At 37.4% G+C, this 26039-nt stretch overlaps 2 protein-coding genes across 2 annotated transcripts in view; both read right to left on the minus strand.

The window, feature by feature from the left end:
• The window catches only part of vps16 (VPS16 core subunit of CORVET and HOPS complexes), a 118009-nt gene extending 116893 nt beyond the window's left edge, over positions 1-1116 (minus strand). The window contains exon 1 of the mRNA XM_051931057.1: positions 975-1116. Within this exon, the coding sequence (XP_051787017.1) occupies positions 975-1024 (50 nt within the window). The 5' untranslated portion in view covers positions 1025-1116. The remainder of the gene's footprint in view (positions 1-974) is intronic.
• A 4202-nt stretch (positions 1117-5318) lies between these two features.
• The window catches only part of tyw5 (tRNA-yW synthesizing protein 5), a 34014-nt gene continuing 13293 nt past the window's right edge, over positions 5319-26039 (minus strand). The window contains exons 4-8 of the mRNA XM_028807664.2: positions 14209-14253; positions 13111-13248; positions 12811-12898; positions 11870-11986; positions 5319-9813 (exon numbers count right to left, since the gene is read on the minus strand). Of these exons, the coding sequence (XP_028663497.1) occupies positions 9557-9813; positions 11870-11986; positions 12811-12898; positions 13111-13248; positions 14209-14253 (645 nt within the window). The 3' untranslated portion in view covers positions 5319-9556. The remainder of the gene's footprint in view (positions 9814-11869; positions 11987-12810; positions 12899-13110; positions 13249-14208; positions 14254-26039) is intronic.

A 26039-nucleotide genomic window follows, 5' to 3' on the forward strand; every position in this document is an offset into this window, starting at 1 on the left:
TTTTCTTGTTATTGCAAATACATTTTGCATCACATTTATGATGTTTGGAAGCGTATTCCAACATTTATGGTAAAAAAAAAAATCAAAGTGTATTTTTGGTAAAAGTGTGACAGAATTTTTCAACTTACTGTACTGTCATTTATATACAAAAAATATTTCTAGAGATGTTAAAATTCTGAAAGATAAATCTCTGACCTTCACTCAGATGTAAGAAACATTTATACTGAGTGAAGCATGAAGATATTTTTGGCCACTTAATCCAAAGTAGCAGAAAATGGCCAAAACTAAGGAGGAGTTAAAATAATTAATACTTTCTATTAATTTCCCCGTAATGCTTACTTGTTAGATTTCAGCCTATTTTATATAAGCAGTACTGCTCTATTAGTGCCAAGAGGTTATGCACTTCGTCATTTGTGAAAACTTCAGGAAAAAAAGCATTCGTTAATTCAGTCTAAATGCACTAACTGAACTTGACTGACATTCGTAAGCAAACCAAGCGACCATCGAGCATTTCTACAGTCAATCACAGATGGGCACAGTTAGGTGCAGGCGGGCTGAATGAGAGACGGACAGACACAAACACCATTCTACATTGAGATTCTCACCAGCACGTACTGTACAAACAAATCAGCGACATCGAAACATACAAACGCACCAAATGCAAGACACAGTTACGAACCAATGCACTGAGACTTGCATGCACCTTCAAAACACCAGTCTGCATTTAAAGACATAAAAGCAAACGCTGGTTCTGACTGACTGACGCCTGTTAGAAACAATATTACAAGACTGTAGGCAAACATTTACTCAAGAGCGGCAGTTCCGACTGCTGGTCACAGATACCCAAACAGGAGCGTATATTCAAATATTCCGGGAAACAAACTCACAGAGGTTACCAGCAAAACAAGGGCCCGGGATGACAAGGCGATGACTTACTGCATTTCAAAACTACTAAAATAACGGAATCACGATACCTGTAAAACGCATCCCCTAAGGGGTGCCAGTTCGCTGTCATGAAAACCATAGCTATCAGGTGATCTTCTAGCACTTCTGCTTACATGAGAATTGTCACCTGATGCTGCCACTTCCTATTCCCGCTGCCTCTACATCACCGAAACTCAGTGGCAGTTCGCGCCCCCTGCTGCCCTGGAGGTGAAACAGCAGGTTGGTCAATTCTAAGCCCATTACACCGAGAAAAAATATTTTTCTAATGTTTTATGGCGATCGGAAAATCAACTTAAGGTGCATTGCTGAACTGGAGTGTAAAGCAAGACGCAGGAACAAAATAAATAAGAACCTTATGAAATTGTGAACCACAGTCTGTTTCAAAAAGTCAAATAGGCACGCGTGTATTTCGTGATGACAAGTCCTTTTTAAAATACTCTCCACAGACACCTGTGCAACTGCCAACTCCTTCATCTTAGCCATAAAGTATGTCGGTTGGGTCTCATATGACTTACATTTAAATAAACATACTGTACATACCGGGACAATACTGTCTCATTGCAATTTTTGCAATAACCTACCTCATGTTTATTAATTTTATATAATGTGTTATTTAATCTAGAATGCCTAATTCTAAGGCTTGTTAGTATTATTTCTTCCCTTTTGTTATTCCCGCCCTGCCACTGACTTCCATCCTCCTTTTGGATGTTATACAGGTGTCTTCTTTTACCCTTCATTCCAATAATTCTGTCAGGTTTTCCTAATGGATTTCTTAATCACAAATGTTGCCTCACCTTTTTGTAAAGGCACTTCTATGTCAAGCACCATACTCCTCTGAGACTGTTCTGCTAGAATATCAACCATCTCGTTTCCGTCCTATCCCCACATGAGTTGAAACTACCAAGAAATGCACACCTACTCCAAGACCCTGTAGTCTCCATAATTGCTGCCCAATATCCATTAAAATATCAGACCATCAATCTGATATTTTACACAGCTCAGAGCTGATAATGAATCAGAACATATTAACACTACAATCTGGTGCATGTCTTCAACCCATCCTAAACCTACCATAACAGCAATTATTTCTGATGTAAAAACTGATATATTATTAGAAAATGTTTTCGTAATGTAAATCTGAAATAATAATATATATACTGAAGCTCCCATACACCCAAAATCTAGATTTTGTAAACCATCAGTAAATATTTGAAGACACTCATAATATTTAACTTGCATGTATTTATTAATTACTGCCACCACAGACATACCCCACATCCCATAAGTAGTATTTGCAGACTCAAGTCCGTTACATTGGTTAAAAGCCTACAGTATAGGCGGGTTAAGGGGTTAACAGAGGGATACATTAGGACCACACTCTAGTTGTAAAATTTCAATATCTTGAGCCCATTCATTACTCATCCACCCAAAACAAGCAAGTGGTGTTCCATACAATCATTCAATATTAAATTTGGCTGGATTATTCCCTTAATTTTGACCAGGAAATCAGAGTTAATGGTTCACCCATTTCCACTTGCATTGCTGAACTTGGGGATGACATAAATGCACACCAGCACATTCCTAATGCTTGAACCTGAATTTCATCCAATCTTTTTAAGAAAGTAGCTGATGCTGACACTTATGCAACACATTCATAATCAAAAACTGACTTTATTAATGCAACATAATCTTTCTTAGGGGGCCTTTTGATAAAAATGGAAACAACAACTGGTATACACTATACTGGGGCGGGGGGGGGGGGGGGGGGGTTGGATAAATGTATGTGAACAATTTCTTCTCTTTTGTAACTGTCAAAGAGCAGAGGGGTAAATCAATTCTAAATTGATTTATTAATCACTGATTTCACACTTTGTTGCAGATTTAAAAACATTCTAAATTGGTTTCTTATGCAATTAAGCTTTACTAATTAAATTGGTTTCAGTCTTATTTAAGAGTAAGAAAATTCTTTGTTAGCTGGGTAGCTTGTACTTTAGAGATTCATGATATTGTAAATGGTGTACTACAAGGATCCATTCTGGATTCACTGCTTTATTCAAAATACATGTTTCCAATGAGCCAGATTATCTCAAATAACAAGGTAAGTTACCACAGCTATGCAGATGATGCACAGCTGTATTTATTGATAGCACCTGATGGCCCTGACACTCTGGCCTCTCTGATTCAATATCTTACTTGTTATTTCTTGTTATTAGAAATAAAATCGATCCCTTAGGTTTAAACGTCAAGGCGGAGGTAAAGAATTTAGGCAAAGTCATGAACTCTGACCTAAACTTTAAATTGCACATTAACCAGAATACTAGGATTGCAGTTTTTCACTTAAGGAACATTGCAAAAGTTAGAACTCTTATAACATTACAAGATGCTGAAAGATTAGTCCATTCTTTTGATTTTAATCAGCTATATTACTGTAATGCACTCCTAACAGGACTACCTAAGAAAGTTATCAAATAGTTGCAATTAGTGCAAAATACAGCAGCAAGAATCATAAACAGAAAAAGAAAATCTGGGCACATCTCACCAGTTTTAACATTGTTACTGTGAAAGAAAAATTAACTGCTTTCAAGCTACTTAGGGTTAATAGCTGACAAAGCAGTTTTGCTCTAACGGCAGGTTATTCATACAGGCATCTGTCATAAGACAGGGTGCAGTAAGCTGACCTAGGACAATTTCCAGTTTCTTTAGAAGTGCGTCTATTGGACACAAGAATCATGACCTTTCCTTCTTTAGGATCTATCTGGCAAGTAAAAAAAAAAGAACAGATGGCCCATTAGCATAATAAAGTAAAATGCTTAAGTAAACAATATTATCCTTTTTGATTAAGGAAGGGGAAGGGGGAGGAAGAAGAAATTATATTAAAGCCAATCGAAAAATGGAACTTTGCTCTTCTGCCTTTGCAACGTAGAATCCATGTACTCATCTGTGACTGAATACAAATATAATTGATTGAACTATTCCTGTCTTCCTCAGGAGGTTTCTTCCACATTACATTGGTTACTTGTGTCATTTAAAACTGACTTTAAAATGCTACTAATGGTACATAAAGCTTTTAACTATCTTGCCCCTTCTTATATTTTGGAAATGCCTGTCCCCATACACTCCACATTGTAATCTTTGCTCTTCTAATGATCAACTGCTTATAATTCCAAGAGACAAGCTTAAAAGAAATGGTGATGTGGCCATTAGGTACTGTTATGCACCTAACATCTGTAATACTTTACCAATAGATATATGCCGAGGCTAATAGTTTTAATAAAAACTGCTAAAAACCCATTATTTTAATTTGGCTTTTCATAGCTATATTTTAATTGTACTCTTAATAGACTATATAGGCATAGAATTATCATGCTGTTGAGGGATTTCCAATCTTTATTAATTTGTACTTTTCTCTTTCTTTTCTGGTTCTTCTGTGGTGGTGTGTTGCATCACATCCATATAACCAAGTTACTGTGCAGCAGCCTAAAATGCAGAAATGAAGGCGGGTGCCCCAGCTGTCCACGAGACCAACTGCATTAAATCCTCTCAGACAAATCCTGGAAACAACGAGAAAGGACTTAAGAACATCTATGTTAAGTAGAATGCCAAGTGGGGCTTGGAAGTCTTCTGGCTTTGCAACCCCTGCAGATTTGTTTTTTCTCCAACTTAACTGGAGTTTTTTTTTTGTTTGCTTTTTTCTATCTTCCTGGCCCTCTGTCCTTATCACCAGACTCATCTCTAGAGATTTACATTATAATATTGCATACAAGTAAGCTACCCTTCTACGAATTACATATCTACTGTATGTTTTATAAAATTTTTTGTTATTTATTAATATTCTTCCTATTCTTATTTGTTCTTTCTCTTCCTGCAACTTTCTCTTTGGCATCTTGTAAAGCACTTTAAGCTACATAGTTTGTATGAAAATGTGCTATTTAAATAAATGTTGTACACCTATACAATTTTTTTGAACCCATTGATTCCAAACCTTGGATAGGTAGTCATTCAAAGGGCACACACAGTCAAGCACTGTGGTGCAGCTAGTACATTGGAGGCCCCTCATATAATATTAAGGAAAAGAAACTAAGACTTGAAGAAAAAAGTTTAAAAAGTCGGTATATTTAAATAAATAGAGTTTCTATAAAGGACGACACAAAATTATGTTATTTCAGAAACATGAATAGACCACTTTAAATTACTTGGTAAAACATTATTAAGTTATTTATTTACTTGAAAGGACATTTAATTTGAAGTAATTTAAAACTACTGCTGCATGGATTTTTTTATTGTGTGGGCACCTCAGGAGAACTGGACACTTCAATGTTTTATATGCCATTTTCATTACTGTGTATAGTAATATTAATGACAGAAAGCATACATTGACTTATTAAGTCAGGTCATTTTATTATTTTCTATATTTCACATGGTATGACTTACAATTTATACAAATGCTATAAAAATTTACTGCAACATCACACAAAAACTAAAAAACCCATGTTAATCATGTTCTCATTTTATTGTTCACTATATGCTCAGCATTTTACATATTATGTTTAAGGCACTGCTGACAAACCAATGTAATTACAATATCAGTAAATAATTCACTTCAATTAAAACAAAAAATAATACATACTTAATACAGTCCTGACTGATGCAAATACACAAAAACAGTTTATTGTAACTTGCTTATAGTTTCATTTACTACAAGCTCTATATACATAGAAACTCACCCATAGGTCCACCTTGTTCTGAGCTTTGCTGCCTTCCATCAACAATACACAAGCACCCACCTTGTTCAGTACTTTAATTGCTGCCTTACAGAACTACTATTATGTTCCACGAAAGCAGTGCACTCCCCATAACACTTTTTCATGTGTTAAATAACAAATACAAAAACATACAATTTTGCAGAAGACTGGCTCCAATGCAAGAGAGAAAGTTCACTTTTTTATATTCTGTATTATGCCTGTGTCTGAGATTCTAACTGAATTTTTGCATTATATCACAATGTATTGCTGATCAGTTCGCTACCCAGTTGCAATGACAGCTGCTATTAGAACTTGTAACAGGAGCTGTCATTGGTGTAACAATTTGGAACTGTATGCTTTCAAATCGCCAATTGCAATCGTGATCACACACGCTTGCTGCATGGATGGGTAAATGTGAAATGGTGGGAATTTTTGCAAAAAAAAGGAAAGTGCGTAGAGGGGCTCAGGCTTGTGGACCAACTGGATTTTCTGACCTCTCCAAATGGTTACCATGCCACTGCTTAAATATTTACACTCAATTCATACGGGAAAACCACCTAATGTTCAACCATTGGGATATAAGAGAAAACCAGAGTCCCCCAAGAAAATCCATGTGTAACCATAAATATTGCAAACAGTAGATTGGTTGCCAGTCACCCACATTTGCACATTTACTGACAGGGGACCAATTGAGGGTCACTAGACAACTTTAGCTTCAGCTTCATGTGTTTGGGATGTTGGAGGAAACCAGAGCAACCTGAGATTATTCAGGAGAAAAACGCAAACTCTGCATACACAGTTATCAGAACAGGGGATTGAAAGTGGAATTATTTTGGATTGTTTTTTGTATTTTGCTGTAGTGGTATGTGTTTGAATAAATAAAAAGAAGAAACATTTGAATCCATAGTTCTGGAGTTGTGAAGCACTGAACAAAGCCACCATACTACCCTGCAATTAACTAAATAAGTAGAACAAACATTTGAAACCAAAATCTTGCAAAAAACATAAATTGGTAAAAGGATAAGTAAGACTAGACTGTACTGATGATGAAACATGTGCATGTCAATAGTAATGTCTAAGGACATAGAGAGAGCTAGGACACCAATCTAATCTACCCTTCTCCTCCTTAAATCACTAATATAACTAACCTACAGAATATTTTCAAAATATAGATGGTGTCAATGCTATCGAACAGAATACTGCATGTTGAAGCATCCACTTTTAACGAAGATAAAGTTACCTGTTGAATCTAAATTGTCCCTACGTGAGTCGAGTGTACACTGTGATAAATCCATGTATAGTTCTTACTTGGGCTTGATGATATCAGAATGGACTCTGGCACCCCAAAACCCTGAGTTGGATAAACATTTTTTTAGAAAATTTACATATGGCTGGATAACTGTTTGAATGTAATAGTTTATGGTAAATAAAGAGGCATGAATACAGTACAGCTTATTGACCCTATCCTGTGATCTAAGTGGTTTCTATGACAAACTTACATCTGTGAGAGTAGACAATCAATGTATTAAAATGTACAAGAATATTTATGACCTTGCAATTGAATGCAAACAAGAATTTTCAAAAACATATGGAGGAATATTGTAGTGAAGTATTAAAAAGCACTAGTTTTCATTTATAAAACAGAAAAGCAGTTTGAAAAGTTTTGTTTATTTATAATTTGCTTTTCTTGTTGACTTCATTTTGCATGTGGCTTGGTGATGCAGTAGTTATATGATACTGCCTCATACCTTTAGAGTCCTGGGTTCAAATTCCAGGTGAAGGGCTCTACCTGTGTCTCAGGAGATTTATTCCTCAACTTTCCAAAGACACGCGTTTTAGGTTATCTGATGACTTTAAAGAGGCTCAAAGTGGGTATGTGCATACGTGTGCCATGCAGATTGGTATCCTGTCCAAGGTCGGTTCCTGCTTTGCACCTAGTAGTGCCAAGAAAGGCATGAGCTACCTGTCATGATAAAGTGGGATAAAGGATGAATTATTTTTATGCATTACATTATTTATACTTTATAAATTTATATATCACCAATATTTTTCAGGTAAGAAAGATACGCTTTTTGAGATAAGGTAGTTACTGTATACTCAGTGAACATGGTGTTAGAGAGTGACAATGTTTTGCATGTTGATTTGTACATGCAAGTAAGAATTTCACTGTACTGTGTACATATGACAATAATGAGCCTTTTAAAAAAATCATTATTTATGCATCACATTTTTATGCACATAAAACTCCACAATAATCATTCTGTAGTTTTGATATGAGAAAAATTCTAATTTCTCCTGATAATTTTCACACATAATGCTGGACAAACAAGCAAACTCAACATGGACAATGATTGTGAACAGTATGTAAACCTAGGACACTGAACTCACGCTTACCATTGTCTCACCCTTAGTTTTGCAAATATAATCATTAATATCGAAACTATACCTTTGAATTTAAACTGATTTCCATGATTGTTCTTTCCTTCCTTTTGCAGATAGTTTTCCCTTTTCCAAGTTCATTTGTTTGTGCGGACGGCACGGTGGCGCAGTGGTAGTGCTGCTGCCTCGCAGTAAGGAGACCTGGGTTCACTTCCCAGGTCCTCCCTGCGTGGAGTTTGCATGTTCTCCCAGTGTCTGCGTGGGTTTCCTCTGGGTGCTCCGGTTTCCATCCAAAGACATGCAGGTTAGGTGCATTGGCGATCCTAAATTGTCCCTAGTGTGCGTGCGTGTGCCTTGCAGTGGGCTGGCGCCCTGCCCGGGGTTTGTTCCTGCCTGTAGTTAGGATATAGCGAGTTGGATAATGGATGGATTTGTTTGTGCAGTGGGACAAACAAGAGAAACAAAAATTGAGCACTGGTCCCATTCAGTGCTCTAATAAGATGCCAGTATAATTAATTTGAACATTATCTAGCCAAGTACTTTGTGTACAGAGTTTAACCTTTTACCTGAATTCTGCGTTTCTTAGTATTCCTTGATTTATTCTGGCCGTTTTGTGTAACTTAAATATTATATAATACATATCTCCAAAATTAATCTTGATGAACCTCAGGAAACGTTTTTGAGTAAACTTAATTCCTTCCCTGAAACAGGCTTACCTGAAATCCATAGAATAATTTCTCAGCTAAAAGCTTGAAATTGTGTCCTTGACCCAGTTCCAACAGGCTTTTTCAAAGAAGTCTCCAATGTGCTAATTTATACTGTACTTGACATAGTTAACTCCACATTAGATATGGGGGTCTTCTCCTGTTTCTGTAAAGACTGCAGTGGTTAAACCTCTGCTTAAGAAAAATAATCTAATCTAGACTCCTCTGTATTTGACAGCTTCCACCATATTTCTAACCGGCCTTTTTCCAAGTAAAATACTAGAAAAAGGCAGTTTTTTCAGGAGTTAAACAACTATTAAAATAAACATTCTATTCTTGATAAGGTACGCGTTGAGGTTGTACAATTTCACCAGATGCTATTCATTAGCAGGATTGAGTGGGCAATCATGAGTGTCTTCAAATACATAGGTGCTGACTCATTGACGACTATGAATGCAAGCACCAAGGATATGCTCTTAATGTGTGCTGCTACAGGGTGTAGCAACCTGAAAATAGGGGAGACACACACCTGTCTTGGCTGACTGAATACAAGATATGCGGCTGCATTATGAATCATCTGCAGCAGCTTGGTAGCATGTGCAAATACTCCCCCACTCAAGCACACACTTGAAATGAATCATATAACTCTCAATTAACCTAATAAGGGTTTAAAGAAAAAAATACCTTTACATTAGTTAACCGTGTTTATAATTATGTGCATTTCACAACGTTACGTATACATTTAAAATATCAGTCCACCTGCAGCATTAAAAACATAGGTTACACTCAATTCAGACAGGTCCTGTAGAATTTATTTTGAATTCTTAGGACCATCCTTCTTGCATAAAAGTCTTGGTATTCTTCTGGCAGTTCATCTACAGCTTTCAGGGCTCTGTCCAAAATTTGCATAGCTCTGGCAGCAGGCAGTGGATCTTTATTTCCATAGGTGTCCGTTTTATCATAAAATTCAGAAGGTAGGTGTCTCCAAAAGACATTCACCCCCACTCCAAACTCCTCCGCTACTGTATTATGAAACCACAAAGCTGAAAATTAAAAAAAAAAAAAAAAAAATCTGAAAGAACATTACAATTACTGTACAAAGTTATGGCTAGTAATAGGGGCACTGGCAAATAATATTGTAGAAGAAGGAATTAATTATATCACTTTGTAATTTGGTATTAAAACACAAGTGATTCACCAAATACAGATTTGAGGAGATATTTAAATAGCAAAAGGACAAATAAACAGAAAATATTAAAAACAGAAGTATCAATGACAATTAAAATAGATATTTTATCTACATGTTTGGATTTTATGTTATCCTTGGGGGTCCTGTGTATTCATCTGTTGAGTGTCAACTCGTAATAATACATCCATCCATCCATCCATTTTCCAACCCGCTGAATCCAAACACAGGGTCACGGGGGTCTGCTGGAGCCAATCCCAGCCAACACAGGGCACAAGGCAGGAACCAATCCCGGGCAGGGTGCCAACCCACCGCAGGACACACACAAACACACCCACACACCAAGCACACACTAGGGCCAATTTAGAATCACCAATTCACCTAACCGGCATGTCTTTGGACTGTGGGAGGAAACCGGAGCGCCCGGAGGAAACCCACGCAGACACGGGGAGAACATGCAAACTCCACGCAGGGAGGACCCGGGAAGCGAACCCAGGTCCCCAGATCACCCAACTGCGAGGCAGCAGCGCTACCCACTGCGCCACCGTGCCGCCCCGTAATAATACAGTATATATTTATTTAGCTTGCTGCATAACTAAATATATTAAGAAAAGCCAGATTTTATGCATAATTTTTAAGTAAATTACAGCTAGTTGTAATGGTGGTGAGAAAGGCTCTGTGAGCACATGGAAGACAGATTAGCTTTCGGCTTCATTTTAAGAAAGAATAAAAATAAGAAAAGATATGGACTTTTACCTGATTAATACTTTAGAAAACAAAGAGCAATAATGGTTATAAAATAGCAACATTTCTCCTGCTGCAGAAAGATGCTGGCTGATTTTGCTGAATCCAGAAAAAGACACTTGTAGGGAGGTCAGACTTTAATTTGGTAGTATACTCCATTATTAAAACAATCAGCTTAATAAGCTTTGTGGAGTGCTTGCTGCTCTTTAAAAATAATTTTTTTTTGGTGTGGGACAGTGGGGTTATGTTTCAATTTAGCTTAAGCATAGTCATGGTTTTAAAAGAGCACATAACCAAGAATTGCCCACATTCAGCTGAATATAGGTCATTTGTGGCCTTAATTGTTGTGTCTACTTAGAGCAGATTCTGTAAAAGGTGTGAATTTTTAAGCTGCACAATCCTTAACTAAACAGAGAAGTTGACTGTTAACTTTAAAATGTCACTTTATGTAGTGAGTGTTGGTATGGGCGTGAGTTTACCTTACAAAGGCATCTGTCATAGTAACTAGTTTAGAGTTGGTTTCTAACTTGTCCTCACTACTGCCAGGATAGGCTAAGTCTCCCCATGATCACGATTTAGATACAACTGTGTTTGAAAATAAACGTATGAATGTTTGTAAATGGTATCATTCACAACTGGTCATGTAGTCTTTCATTATTTTTTAAATTCTTATACTGACAGAGATCCTTTGAACAGTGAAAAAATCTTACCATTAAAAAATGTATTATACAATTTACTTTTTCTATGTGCCATGTGTTGTAAGAAGTTACGAAAAGTTTAGACAAGGTGCATGTCAAACCCCTGGTCCTTATAGTAAATAAGATGGTATTTATCACTCCACCAACTGATTTTTGCACAGCAGCAGGAAGTGTAATGCTACCACTGAGTGATATCATTAACACACTTGACAAAAAATAATGTAAACTACTCAGAAAATTTCAAGAAAACAAAATGGGAAAAATATGTAATATGCTACAAAATAAAGGGACAGCCTGACAGATCTTTAGCCAGTATTATTTGTCCAATTGAAATGATTTTAGGCTTTGAAATATTATCAGTAAAGAGTTCTTTAGTACACAGCAAAGTCCTAAGTACAAATAACTTGCTTCAATCCCTCTCAAAATTGAAAATTTAACTTAACAGTTAAGAAAATAACAAGCTATTTCTACCTGGAATAAAAAGTACGTCTCCAGGATTGAGGTAACATTCGTAACGTTTAGCTTTAATAAATTCAGGATATTTCTTCAGGTCAGGGCTATCAATATCCAAAACTTCAGATTTATCACCTATAAAATAAAAATAATTATATGTTAAAAAGTAAAAAAAAAAGAAAGAAAGAAAAGAAAACATGCAAGCAGTATCTACTCTTCAACTAATGCAAAACTGATACTAAGAAGTCTTAATATAAACAAAACTAACATAACAATTTGAACATTTTATGTTAATTCTGTCTGAAAGGTAACAAAAATATTTCATATAATTTAGCTCTGTCTTTAAATGGTGTCTTTTGTTACTGTTAACCATTTTTAATTTTGTCTTAACTGTAGCTCTTAGGTACGTTGAGTTTGGCATGACAACACTCAAAACCCTTGCTGAAATCTGTTAGCTGGTTATGAAACCATAAGGATCTGTGTGTGAAAGAGTGCCATAATGTGGAACAGCAGCATCACCTAGCAGTCACTGTACACAGAAAAGAGAAGGAGAATCTGCATGAATGCCTTATATTTATGCCTTGGTCATAAGTACCTTAGTAGGTACATAAAGGGAAAGGACACAATGTCTTTTTCCAGTCTTACCTTTATTAGCAGTTACATAACAGATATAGGATACTTAGAAAAGATGAGTTTTTAACTGAGCAGAATTAATGTTAGGAAATTTCCTTTGTCTTTCGAACTTCTAAGATTGTATTAATAAAGCAAATCTGTGATTGAATTAAAACTAATCCAAATTGCACTCAAAAGATGTCTGTTCTAAGGAGACAATGCAATAAGCTTAGAAAATCAAATATGTTTAGATATTACATAAATTCTGATACACTTTCTATAAAAATCTCACTAATAATAAAAACCACAGCAGAAGCGATACCCAAGTAAACCAAATCAAAATCAACCTGAGAGGTACAAGTAAGCTGCATCTTGAGGGCTGAATAGCACAACTTTCTTCCTCCCTGTCACTTGGACCAATAAATTGTCCATCACCTGAAAAGACAGAAAAACTGTGGTTAGCTGTCTTAAAAAGTCACATTACTTGTGCAAACAAGATTCTAAATTATACTGAATTAAGAAATGAAGCTGTAATATCACAGATAATATGAAAAATTTTCAGGTACTCCTTAGGCAAATATCATTCATTAATTTACAAGCCTACTTATTTTAATTTAGTAAAGTTAAAATGGTACGCATTGCCTTACATCATAGTGAGTCCACAACTGTAGACTACAAGAACTGATACGGAAGACACTAGAGAAGATCTGGTCAGTCTGAAAGAATTCAGGCAGTTTGAAATCCTCTGCCAGTTTTGGAAATTGAATCTTTATGTCTGCAATATCCTGTAACATATAAATGGCAACAGTTTAAAAATGTATTACCAATTTGTTTAATATGCGATACTTTCATGGTAAAAACAAACATTAATCAATTCATAAAGTTTTCCCAAGACCATATTCCTTTACGGTACCAGAAAGAAAGACAGTCTGTCCTGACAGCACTAGATAAAACGTAGGTATCAATTTTGTATGACACAGAACAAGTAAGTTAGAAAATGTATGCATGGTGTATTTGGGGAATAAGTAAACTGATTTGAAAGCCTGAGCATTCTTCATTTTTAGTTACTTCATCAAAGATTGAGTTATGACATTTTTGTTTATTAAATATTTTTATAGCAGTGAGTCATATTCAAAAATAACAGTAGTAATAAAATGCTTCTGGTAGCTCAATGCTTTCATAGACAGTGGATTCAAATTCAAGTGCTGCAGAAATGACATTGATTATATATTATTGTTGGATTTTATGGGTCTATGAGTAATTGTAATTCAAATTTCTAAAAAAAGAACATTTTCAAAGAAGCATTTGATAGACAGTAAATTCTCTGTTGAAGTCCCAAATTAAAATTAATGGCTGGATTGAACCATGATACAACAAAAATATAACAGAGGAATTCAAATAGAAGGTTTTGCAAAGGCATAATGGCAGTCTCCCCTCTACTCTTTTACCTGTAGCAAAATTAGCACTGTCCAGCAACAGAAAGACATAAGTGGACAAGGGTGAACTGCAAATCTATTTTGTAACAATATACACGTATACTTTAAAAAAAATGAGACGATAGTATGAATATCACACAGTTAATGTCTTGTGAAGTCTCCCAGATTAGCATTTATTGTATTTTTTTCTTAATATTGTTGTTACTTCCTTATTTTCATGTACATTGATTAGTTAACCCTTTCAAGAAACTGCATCTTTAATAGAACAGGAATTACAAAATAAAGTCCTAATTTTGAGACCACTCTTACCTTTCTTGGGTCAGAGCCCAGGGACCGTAGATAATATTTTTCATCCTGCAAATATATAAGCATTGCATCTTAATGGAATTTACCAAAAAGTATAAATGCGAATAATTTTACTAGTTATTAAAAAACTGAAAGGATTTAGCTGTCTAAAAACATAGAATACGAAAACAAACAAAAAAAATCTCAGAAATTCAAAGACATAAAAAGATTGCACTAACCAAAAGTCTTTTATAAGCATGTAAATTTTTTGTAAATTGTCCCAAACCCAAGATAATGACCCTGCTGCATCACTATCTTTTATAGGCAGGTCCTGACAACATGATATGTCAGGTGACCATCAACTGCCAACCAAAAAATGGTGGCGCCAATGCAAGAAATAGACCATAGCAGTATAAAGATAAAATAAACTTTTACTGTTTTTTTTTTTTTTTTAATCATTGTTTACTGAATACACAGAAACAGTCGAATCGATAAAAGAAAAAATCTAATTAGCAGCATTTGAACCCCACACCAGTCCTGGAGAGACAACAGAAAACGTGGAAGAGGACGGTGCTAGAATAGTCAGAAGACAGGGCAGTAATTCAGCCACCAAGTCAGCAACTAAAGGAATAAATGTAAATATAAAGCCAATAAGGACTGGAAGAGCCAGACAGTCAGTGCCTAAGTAGAAAGGTACTGGCTGTATAGAAGTGACTATGACAAGGAACTCAAGGGTGAAAGAAGGATGTCAACAGAAAGGATTTGGGAAAGAGGATCATAAATAAACTTTCAAAAGGAGGTTTCAGGGTAGAAGTTTGAAAATTGCTTGTGGAGCATGAGGTATAAATAGTTTAAAAAGCTTATGAATTTAGCCAGAATTTTTTTTTTGTATATAGTAAAATATATTAATTTTACTTGTGCCAAGGAGCAAGGCCCTTAACCAGAAAATTGCTCCTGGGTCTCTGTAAATTGCCTGACCCTGTGCTCTGACTCCTTAAAAAGGTCATACAAAATGATAATTTTCCCCTTGGGGACTAAAGCAGTGTACCAAAATACCAAAAAAACTATTTTAAAAAACAGTATTCCATGACAGAGCAGGAGAGGATGGGAAGTCATGCTTTTTAAGTTACCCATACTGGAAGAGGACTGTAAGCTGCTTTGTCCAGAATAGCATAAGGAGCAAAGATTGGTCTGATACGGGGAGATAGGGGTGCAAGAGAAATTGGAGAGGGTGGGAAGGAAAAGAAAGAATAGAGGATCAATACGTCCTAAGAAATAGCAGCAGTTGGACATAAAAAAGAAAGAAGCTGGGAGATTAGGATAGCTACGCTAGACTGCAAATTGAACATTCCAAGCCCTGAATCAAACAATATCTACAAGCGTGCTCATTTGGGCGCGGGAACAAAGGATAACGGAGTGTCCATCAAAGGCCTCATAAAGAAAGACTGGAACGTGGGAGTACCTATATATCTGAAGAGCATTTAAAATGAGAGGGCTAAATTGTGGAGGTGTGTCTGTAATTTCTGTAAGGAGAAGCAAAGAGAAGAAAGATAGCTGTGGAAGTGAGCCAGATTAGAAGTTCACTGGGAAGCCAAGAAGGCAAGTAAGAAAGGTGGTCAATCCAGTTCCAGATCAGGCAAAGAATGTACATTCAATGATATCGTCATAGGGTTGTTTAGACATTTCCACTTGTTGGGGACCAGGGTTGAGTAGGTTTTTACATTTTAGAACCAAGAGACAAGGGATCTGACTAATTTTTGAAAGAAGGTGATGTGGGAGTATAGCTATAATACATTTAAAATAGGTAACTTTTTTATTTTAGTAATATTCAATTGAGAAAGGAAGTGTGGGGGAGTCTAGACCAAGAATAGCAGGATTCAAATACATTACTCAGAACATGGTGGTAACTGGAGACAACAATGTCACGTGCTAAGGCAGAGACATCTATGCATATTTCAAATCCAATCTCTCCTTCTCCTGTTGTTTTAGTACACTGAAAAGGCTCCATAGGCCAAAAAAATAAAAACACGGTAGGGATGTAGGAGGCATAAGAAGCAATGTTGCCTGTGGGTAGGTATCATTTATGTTTATATGTTTATGAATGCGACCAGTTCCAATTTCTGGAGGGCAGTGGTGACAGGTTTAAAAGGTAAAGGAGACTGGAGTAGCCTTCTCTGATATTAGCCATCAGCATTAAAATTGGTGAACAGAACAGGTGTGCATTCTAACACTGACAATACAGCATAAAATTTGAAAATATTAATAAAAAACTAATTGTATGGATGATTCATTATAAGTGATTCAACTCAGAAGTAACCAAATCCCTATCCAGTACTGGCTATGAGGGAATTTTTCCAGGCCCTTGATAAACCATAATCCTAAAACTAAAATATGTCAATGTCAAATTTATTTATATAGCACATTTAAAACAACATAGGAATCCTGTGGCCAAAGTGCTTTACAATAATAGAATAAAAGAAAAACATATAATTAACATTAATAACATAAATAGAAATAAAATAAATGAACATAAATAAAATAAATAATAAATAGAAGTAATGTTACATAATCACAATGTGGAAACCATCAGTATTACTGAAAGTCACGGAATGCAAGTGAATAGAAATGAGTCTTTAATCTTGTTTTGAACAGTTCAATTGTAGACAACTCCTTTATGTGATGAGGTATAGAGTTCCACAGGCGAGGAGCAGCAGCTGCAAAAGCTCTGTCCCCATTAGTTTCACACTTGGTACCAGGGACAACAAGAGACAACTGACCAGAAGATCTAAGCACTCTAGATGGCTGGTGTAAACACACACAATTCGGATAAATAGGCAGGAGCAAGCCCATGTAAAGATTTAAAAACTAGCAACAAGATTTTAAAATCAATTCAAAAACTGACAGGCAGCCAGTGTAAAGAAGCTAATATTGGAGAAACTGAATTAGACTTTCTTACCCCAACCAGAAAGCGAGTGGCAGCATTCTAGACCAACTGTAACCTGCATATCAGGGATTTGCTAATGCCAGAATACAGCGAGTTGCAGTAATCAAGGCGAGAAAAGATAAAAGTAAACTGGCCTACAGAATAATCATAATATTTGCTCAACTGTTGCATAAAGTCAATATGCTCAAATGAAATCTATTGACACAACAACAGATACCATAATCAACTGTAGCAACAGCAAAAAAAAAATAAGCAATACAGTAAACATGATCAAAGGCAACAAAACACAACATCTAAACAGGTCAAAAAATGCCAAATTTTATTTTGAAGGTTCCAGTATTTCAATTAGAATACAATGTAACATATTTAATCTATTTATATTTCTCTCAGTTAAACTTATTTTTATATTTCAATGCAATACTCTTGCTCTTACTCTTAACTAGTGTACTTTTTGAACTAATTCTAAGGTTCTACCTGTGATGTAACAGATCCTGCTTTGCATTTGGTTCTTTTGGGACAAACTTCATTGGATTAAGAATGTTTAATAGATGAACTAGATGATTACTAGTCCTTGCAAATCTTAGTAATTTGTAGTGACTTCCAAAAAATGGATATTAAGAGTTTGAACATATACTGACTAGCTTCTCTAAACATTTCAAAATAAACATTTTACAGTTTTTGAGATTTACTTGGTTTTAGCCATTTTAACCTTTCTGATACAGTGATTCCCAAAATTTTAAAATGGTTTACAATTAGCAAAATACTGATTATAACTACTACCAAATCAATATTTCTTCATTGGTAATATCTTCACAAAACAGTAACAGTCAAAAAAATTTTCAGTGTTCTTATTAGTTTATTTGATTGTATCTATGCTTTTCTTAATATGGTTCAATTGCTTCTCTTTTCATGGCTTTAGGTCAGGGGTGGGCAAAGTCATTCCTGGAGAGCCACAGTGGCTGCAGGTTTTTATTCCAACCCAATTGCTTAATAAGAAGCACTTATTGCTCAAGTAACACTTCTGCTTCATTTTAATTGTCTCAATTGCTAAGATTTTGAATCCTTATTTTTTATTTTAGTCTTAAACAGCTGTATTTTGGTTTTTAATTGCTCCTTATCTATATATATAAAATCCCTATGTGCGTCCAGGCGTCCGTGTGTGGGTGTCTTCTGGTGAAGTGCGCATGCGCGGGGCACGGTGCGATGCGCGATATTACTGTCAGAGAAAGTTAGAGGCGTTTTACGGAAATACAAACCAGTATTACTGCGGAGGAAATTAAAGGTACACAATACAGTGACGCATATTACAGCCACATACAAGCCAGTATTACTGTCAGAGGAGATTAAAGGCATATTACCGACGTGCACGCCTGTATTACTGCCAGAGAAAATGAAAGGTATATTACGGACGTACAACCCAGCGGACGTACAAGACTGTATCCTTCAATAAGGGCGTGCACAGGCATCCTCCAATAAGGGCGCGCACAAAAAGGTGAGCCTCAAAAGTGCGACCTCAATTGGGCGCAGCGAATAAAGATCTGCACCTTTGTTGCTCTTCACATATTCCAGAGCCATTTCAACTAAATTATTTACGTACGCCTTTATTCGCCGTGCTCAATTGAGGTCACCCTTTTGAAGCTCGCCTTTTTGTGTGTGCCCTTATTGAATAGAGCCGTACAAGACAGCATTACTGTCACAGAAAATTAAAGACACACAATACACGGTGGCAGCCCACGAAGAACGGTCAGTTCAGCAAGTAAACATCAACAAAAGAAAGGCTGAAAGAAAGAAAAATATGACCAACAAAAAGAATGAGGTCAAAGTCCCTTGCCATTTAATATAGACTGTTCCTACTAATGTTTATGCACTACTGTTCTAGCGCCCGTTATTGTAACGGGCTAAATGACTAGTTAGCAATAAGATACAAATAACAAAATAAACCAGCATTTCTCCATTTAGTTTGTTTCCATTTACACCTGTGTGTATTTATCATGCACTATTTGGTTTTATTAAATACTTGGTAGGAAAGTGAAGAGAAAACAAGTGAAGAACTGAGAATTAATCATTTGTTTTAGACTTCAAATCATTTAAGTGATATCCTTAAAAAGGAAAAAAAATCTAGGATATGAGAATGACCTGAAATGGCAGATTTAAAGCACTAACAAGCCATAAAATTAAATTATTGGCAAGGATTGTTTTCTAATTAAGCAACTGGGTTAGAACAAAAACCTGCACCCACTGCGGCCCTCCAGGACTGGCTTTGCCCACCCCTGCTTTAGGTAGATCAAAAATCAAATTAAAGCAAACTGGGCTTTGGTATTTTAGACTATTGGACTAACAGCCATGATAGGTTGATTTGATGATGATTATTCCGTTTAAAATCCTAGCAAGTTTCAATTCCATTATCACTTGCCTTATGGTGGAATATTCTTTTCCCCCCACATACAGTATAACTGTTGCTTTCATACAGTATGTTGGCAAGCTTTAACAATTAATAGTTAAAAGTTGTCAGGTCTCTGCTGCAATGAGGTAATAGAATAATATGTTATTTTTTGATTTTATTTGATATACTATATTAATCCATGAGGGAAAACTGTCTTTTTGCATGACCTTTGGGGGTCAGAGCATGGGGTCAGCCATTGTGCAGCACCCCAGGAGCAATATCAGCTTAAGGGCCTTGCTCAAGAGTCCAACAGAGTAGAATCCCTTTTGACAGTAATGGGACTTGAACCAGCAACCTTCCAGATACCAGCACAGATCCTTAGCCTCAGAGCCACCACTCTGTCTATGCCAAAATAATGTTACTTTTTTATTTAACAACTGTCATAGAAGGCAAGTTCAGATTGTCCTTATCCAGCCAGGAGGCCTTTATAATGGAAAGACAGTGGGAGATGGCCTCCTAGAAACATGTGTTCCTCCTGTATTCTCAGTGGCAGCATCCCTAGGATGGAGCTCCCATTTGTGCACCCGCTGGGCAGCATGGGCACTGTAGGCCCAACAGGTGGCCACGTTGGGGTACTTGGATGCCACCATGGAAACCTGCCAGAAGAACACTCCCTTGTTCTAGGGAAGTTATACCTGACCCAGAAGTGCTTCTTGGTGACAATGTCAAGATCACCTGGTAGGAAGTGATAATAAAAGACCGCGAATTATTAAAAGAGGAGAAGAGGAATCTTTTATGTGAAAATCATATGAAAAGCTATATTGTAAAATAAGAATAGTTTATTTGAACCCATGACTAAGTATTTGTAGTTGTCTCAAAGATTTGGGGCTCTGAGATGCCCACTACTGATAGCACTATTTTGTGTTGTGTGTTGATTATTTCCATACAACGAAGAAGAAGAAAAAAATTCACTGAGATAATTAATACTTTAAAAAACACAACAGGCTGTAGCAATGGAATACAAACACAAAACATTTCAACCACCCCTTAACATCAAAGGAACATAAAGGAAAGCTGGTTTCATTCAGCTTAAAATATCATACACTTTATTGGCTTTGATTGAGTAAATATTACTATAATTACTATGTATAGAAAATATTTACTATACCAATGAGTTTTGTGACACTATGTTTATCACTGTTACATACCCATATTCATTACAGCTGAAGTTTAACAATAATCATCATATTTTTGCATACTGAATCATTGTCATACATTTTCGATATATACATTAAATTCTTTTTCATTAGCAAAGTTTGCAATATATATTTTCTGAATGGTAATTCCTCACAAGCGCACATGCAGTCTAAATTGCATTTTTTATTTTTAGTTTTTTAACATAGTCCTTTTTCATTGTTTTTTTTTTTTTTAAACAGGCACTATACATAATCTATACAGTATATATATATAATTCTCTAAGCCGCCGCCAGAGTGGCACGACACCCATGAAAGCACGCAGGAAGGAGCCATATATAGATTCTCTAAGCCGCCGCAAGAGCGGGCAAGACACCTATGAAAGCACGCAGGAAGGAGCCACGCCCACCAACTCTAAGACCATTGGATATGATGAAAACTCGCACAGCCACGCCCACCAACTCGGACGCGATGCCTCGGAAAACATGCCGTCATTTCTGTTTGTCTGTGCCACAGTCCACATGCAGCTCTGAGCCACGTTGACTTTTCATTAGTCAACCTCAGTGGAACCTTGGTTCACACAGAGGCAGTGCCAGAGAGAGACAGAGGCACACACACAGGCAGCGCGAGAGAAAGAGCCGCACACACACACAGGCAGCGCCAGAGAGAGACAGAGGCACACACAGGCAGCCCGAGAGAGAGAGCCGCGCACATACACAGGCAGCGCCAGACAGAGACAGACACACACACACAGGCAGCGCGAGAGAGAGAGCCACGCACACACACAGGCAGCGCCAGAGAGAGACAGAGGCACACACACAGACAACGCGAGAGAGAGAGCCGTGCACACACACAGGCAGCGCCAGAGAGAGACAGAGGCACACACACAGGCAGTGCAAGAGAGAGAGCCGCGCGCACACACACAGGCAGCGCCACAGAGAGACAGAGGCACACACAGGCAGCCCGAGAGAGAGAGCCGCGCACACACACAGGCAGCGCCACAGAGAGACAGACGCACACACACAGGCAGCGCGAGAGAGACAGAGAGAGACGCACAATCCTTTAAAACTGAGATTAAAACACAATGAAGGAAGCAGTCTTTAAAAACCAATAAGCCCTGTGCCTCTTTTTCATTAGCGTCTCACCTGCTTCACCGATGCAGGCCCTGCAACAGTCGAGACGCTCTCTCAGCAGCTGACCTTCTCTGTGCCTGACTCCACTACTGTCAGTCGCCTGATTAAAAATGGCCTTTTGAAGGGGAGCTATGGACCCGCTATACCACAGGATCATAAAATCTTATTAGAGTCCCTACCTTTCAAAGATCCAAGAGGACATTGGGAAGAAGATCTCTTAATCAATATATCAGAAAAGGAGTGGAAGGTAGCAAAGCAGAGAATTCACTCGAGTTCTATATGCGCAAAGCATAGAATTATTCAACTAAAAATTATATATCGAGCTCATCTGTCTCGCTTAAAACTGTCCAAAATGTTTCCAGGCCAGGATCCAACCTGCGAGCGCTGCAACCAAGCTCCTGCCTCACTGGGTCACATGTTCTGGGCCTGCACCAAACTAACATCATTTTGGACAAAAATTTTTAAGTGCCTCTCAGACAGCCTTAGTATCACAATCCCTCCTAACCCACTAACAGCTGTGTTTGGTGTCCTTCCAGATGGACTTGAATTGGAGAAGGACAAACAAACGGTGATTGCATTCACTACACTCTTGGCACGCAGACTTATTTTGTTAAATTGGAAGAATCCTAATTCTCCTCTTATAAGTCAGTGGGAAACTGATGTTTTATATTATTTGAAATTGGAAAAAATCAAATTTTCAGTTAGAGGATCTGTACAAAATTTTTTCAAAACTTGGCAGGATTTAATCAATATTATTTTAGAATAAGAGAATTAACTATTATTGCATTTAACTCCCTTCTCCATCTCTTATTTATATAGATATTTACTTCTCCCCTTCTTTTGTCTAATGTTGCCTTATTAAAAAGCTTAAAGAAATTTTCCTTTAGCTAAGCTCTCCTTCTCAGGGGTGGGGTTTGATTTGTTTTCAAATTTGTTGGGTTATAAATTGATCTGTTTGTATGGAATGATTACAATGAAAATTAATAAAATAAAAATATTAAAAAAAATAAATAAATAAATAAAAATGGCCTTTTGAAGGGGAGCTATGGACCCGCTATACCACAGGAACACATTGCCTTCGAGCCTGCTCTTGCTCACTCTAACGTACCGGCTTTCTCTCTCTCCTCACTCGCTCACACACTGCACAGGGGAGAAATGCCCGCAGCATGACTCCACCCGGAAACCGTTTCAGCCACACTTCCACGCCCCTTGCTACGCTGTGAGTGCGATGATTATTTATTTAAAAATTGCCTTTTGAAGGGGAGCTGTGGACCCGCTATACCACAGGATCGCCTGTGACACTGCCTTCAAATTGTTTTCCTTTTATTTATGATCCCCTCGAGCAGATCAGACACCCAGGCAAACAACACTGAATAATCAATAGCTGCAACCACTTTGCCCGCCCCAACTCCTCACCTGAGTCGGTTTCGTCTGTGTTCAGCAGTGTTTCCCAAACTCGGTCCTGGTGAACCCCTGTGGATGCAGGGTTTTGTTCCAACTAGATTCCTAATCATTAATGTCGGTGAAACTCATCAGGGATAAGTCGGTTTTTCAAACGCAGCCGTGTAGCAGATTAGTCTAGCAGGATGTAATAATCCGAGATGAATGCGCGCCCCCGCGCTGAGTGAAAAGCCAATGTATATGGAGTCTAGAAAACATGATCAGCAAGTCTTTGATAGGCTGTAACAAAATGATGAAAGAACGGGCGCATTTTTTTCTCACAAGCTGGGTGGGTGGGTGTTAGTTACTTAATTAGTTACTCGAAGGATTTCAAGATTTAATATGCACAAGCGGTAACACTGCAAAAGCAGCCCAAACCAGAAAAGACGGCTGCCAAAAAGTGGCCGACAAATTAAACGTGTGTGCATTGTACTTACTGAAAGCAGCGTTACAGATTTTGCAAATGTTAATTTTTTCCCTCTGCTTAAAAAACATTAAAAAAGAGGCGTGATTATGCGGCATATACTACGCCACGGGTTGGTATGCAGCGTGTAAAACAGTTTGTCGCGGATAATTTGCCTTTTACTTTAACATGAAGACAATTTCCTGTTAGATTTGCCTTTGCGATGACAATTAATAAGGCACAGGGCCAAACTTTCAAAAAGATGTGCATGTATCTGTCAAAACCAGTTTTCAATCACAGACAGTTGTATGTTGCTCTCTCCAGAGTTCCATCTTTTCATTCACTTACTGGTATGCTTGCAGGAACACGTGCAGCGAGCGACACACACACACATACAGGCGCGCGACGAGAGAGAGCGAGTGCTGGACGCATAAGAATAAGAATACTTCATTACATTGATATACCGGTGTTTTTAGTATTCAAAGCGCTATCCACACAGGGAGAAACCGGCAAGCGAACCCAAAATCTTCCACAGTCTCCTTAGTGCAAAGCAGCAACACTACCACTGCGCTACAAGGCAGTTAAAGAATGCACCGGGCTCGATTTTGTTTTCACTTCTATTTACAGCAATCGGATCGTAGCGTGCATTATTGCAATGTTACTTTTCTTGGTGGCTTATTACATTACGGATGTTTTACATGTTAATTTTTTCCCCTGTGCTTAAAATACATTAAAAAAGTGTTTCTCAACTGTGACTCCGGAACAACTCAGTACGCAAGCTATATTAAGCGTCAACAACGAAGACTCGCTACACCTTAATGAACAAGTGCTGAAACTTATCCCTACCGACGAAGTAACTTTCACCAGCGTGGCCTCCATCGTCAGAGACGATCCCGCTTTCAGTCATGGACAATTGTATGTTGTTCTCTTCAGAGGTCCATCTTTTCATTCACTCACAGTGGTATCCACAAACCCACCCCATTTGGACAACTGTGTCGTTCAGGAAGTGTTCACCCATCAATACATAATTATACGGCGTATGCTACGCTGCGGGTTGGCTAGTCTGAGCTAAAGGTGTCTCTTTTGGGCACATTTTGCATTTACACAATCATTAGCATTTCTATACTGTAAGTGTTTCCTCAATTCGTAGTGTTGTTAAGAAAAGGCAATTAACAGGAACAGAGGAGGTCAAGTTGAGGTGTGGAAGACCAAGAAAACTTTCTGAAAGGACTGCTCGTTGGATTGCTAGAAAGGTAAATGAAAACCCTGTTTGACCATAGAACACCTTCAGGAAGATGTAGCAGACTCTGGAGTGGTGGTGCACTGTTCCACTGTGCAGCAATTCCTGAACAAATATGACCTTCATGTACAGTTAACAGAAGAAAACCTTTCCAGTGTCCTGTGTTGCAAATGAAAATCTAAACAAGCCTGATGCATTCTGGAAACAACTCCTGTGGACTGATGAAGTCAAAATAGACCCTTTTGGCCACAATATGCAAAGGTATGTTTGGAGAAAAAAGGTAACTGAATTCCAGGAAAAGAACACATCTCCAGCTATTAAGCATGGCGGTGGATCGATCATGCTTTGAGTTTGTGTTGCAGCCAGTGGTACAGGGAACATGTCATTGGTAGAGGGAAGAATGGATTCAAATAACAACAAATTCTGAACAAACATTACACCAATCTGTAAAAAAGTTGAAGTTAAAAAGAGCATGGGTACTACAAGATAATGATCTGAAACACACCTCAGAATCTAATGGAATTCCTCAAGAGCCACACACAGTCCCCCAGCATAAATATCATTGAAAATCTGTGGATAGATCTCAAAAGAGCACTGCATACAAGATGGCACAAGAATCTTGCAGAATTAGAAGCCTTTTGCAAGGACGAATGAGTGAAAATACACCAAATAAGAACTGAAACTCTCTTAGCTGGTTACAAAAAGCATTAACAAGCTGTGATACTTGCCAAAGGAGGTGTTACTAAGTACTGACCATGCTGTGTTGCAAAACTTTTGCTTTAGGCCCTTTTCATGTTTTTTGGTATTTTGTGCCTGTGAATGAAGAAATGTGTCATCTTTAACTTTATGCCTTTTGGTGATCAGTTCATTTTCTGCTCATTTAACTATTCATAGTAAAAGACAGTTTAAGCAAGGGTTCCCAAAGGTTTGCTTGTCACTGCATGCAGTAGTATCACTGTATCACAGTATCATCAAGTAAAACAGTCCCTTCACATTCTAGCTAGGACATTTCATGTAGAAATGTTATTGACCACAATTCAACTTAAAATATATATACATGCCAAAAAAAAAGGAAATTGTATTCACCTTGCAATTGGATTTCAGTGTGTGGTGCTTTA

The sequence above is a fragment of the Erpetoichthys calabaricus genome, chromosome 8, assembly GCF_900747795.2.
Source record: "Erpetoichthys calabaricus chromosome 8, fErpCal1.3, whole genome shotgun sequence".
NCBI classification, from domain to species: Eukaryota; Metazoa; Chordata; class Cladistia; order Polypteriformes; family Polypteridae; genus Erpetoichthys; species Erpetoichthys calabaricus.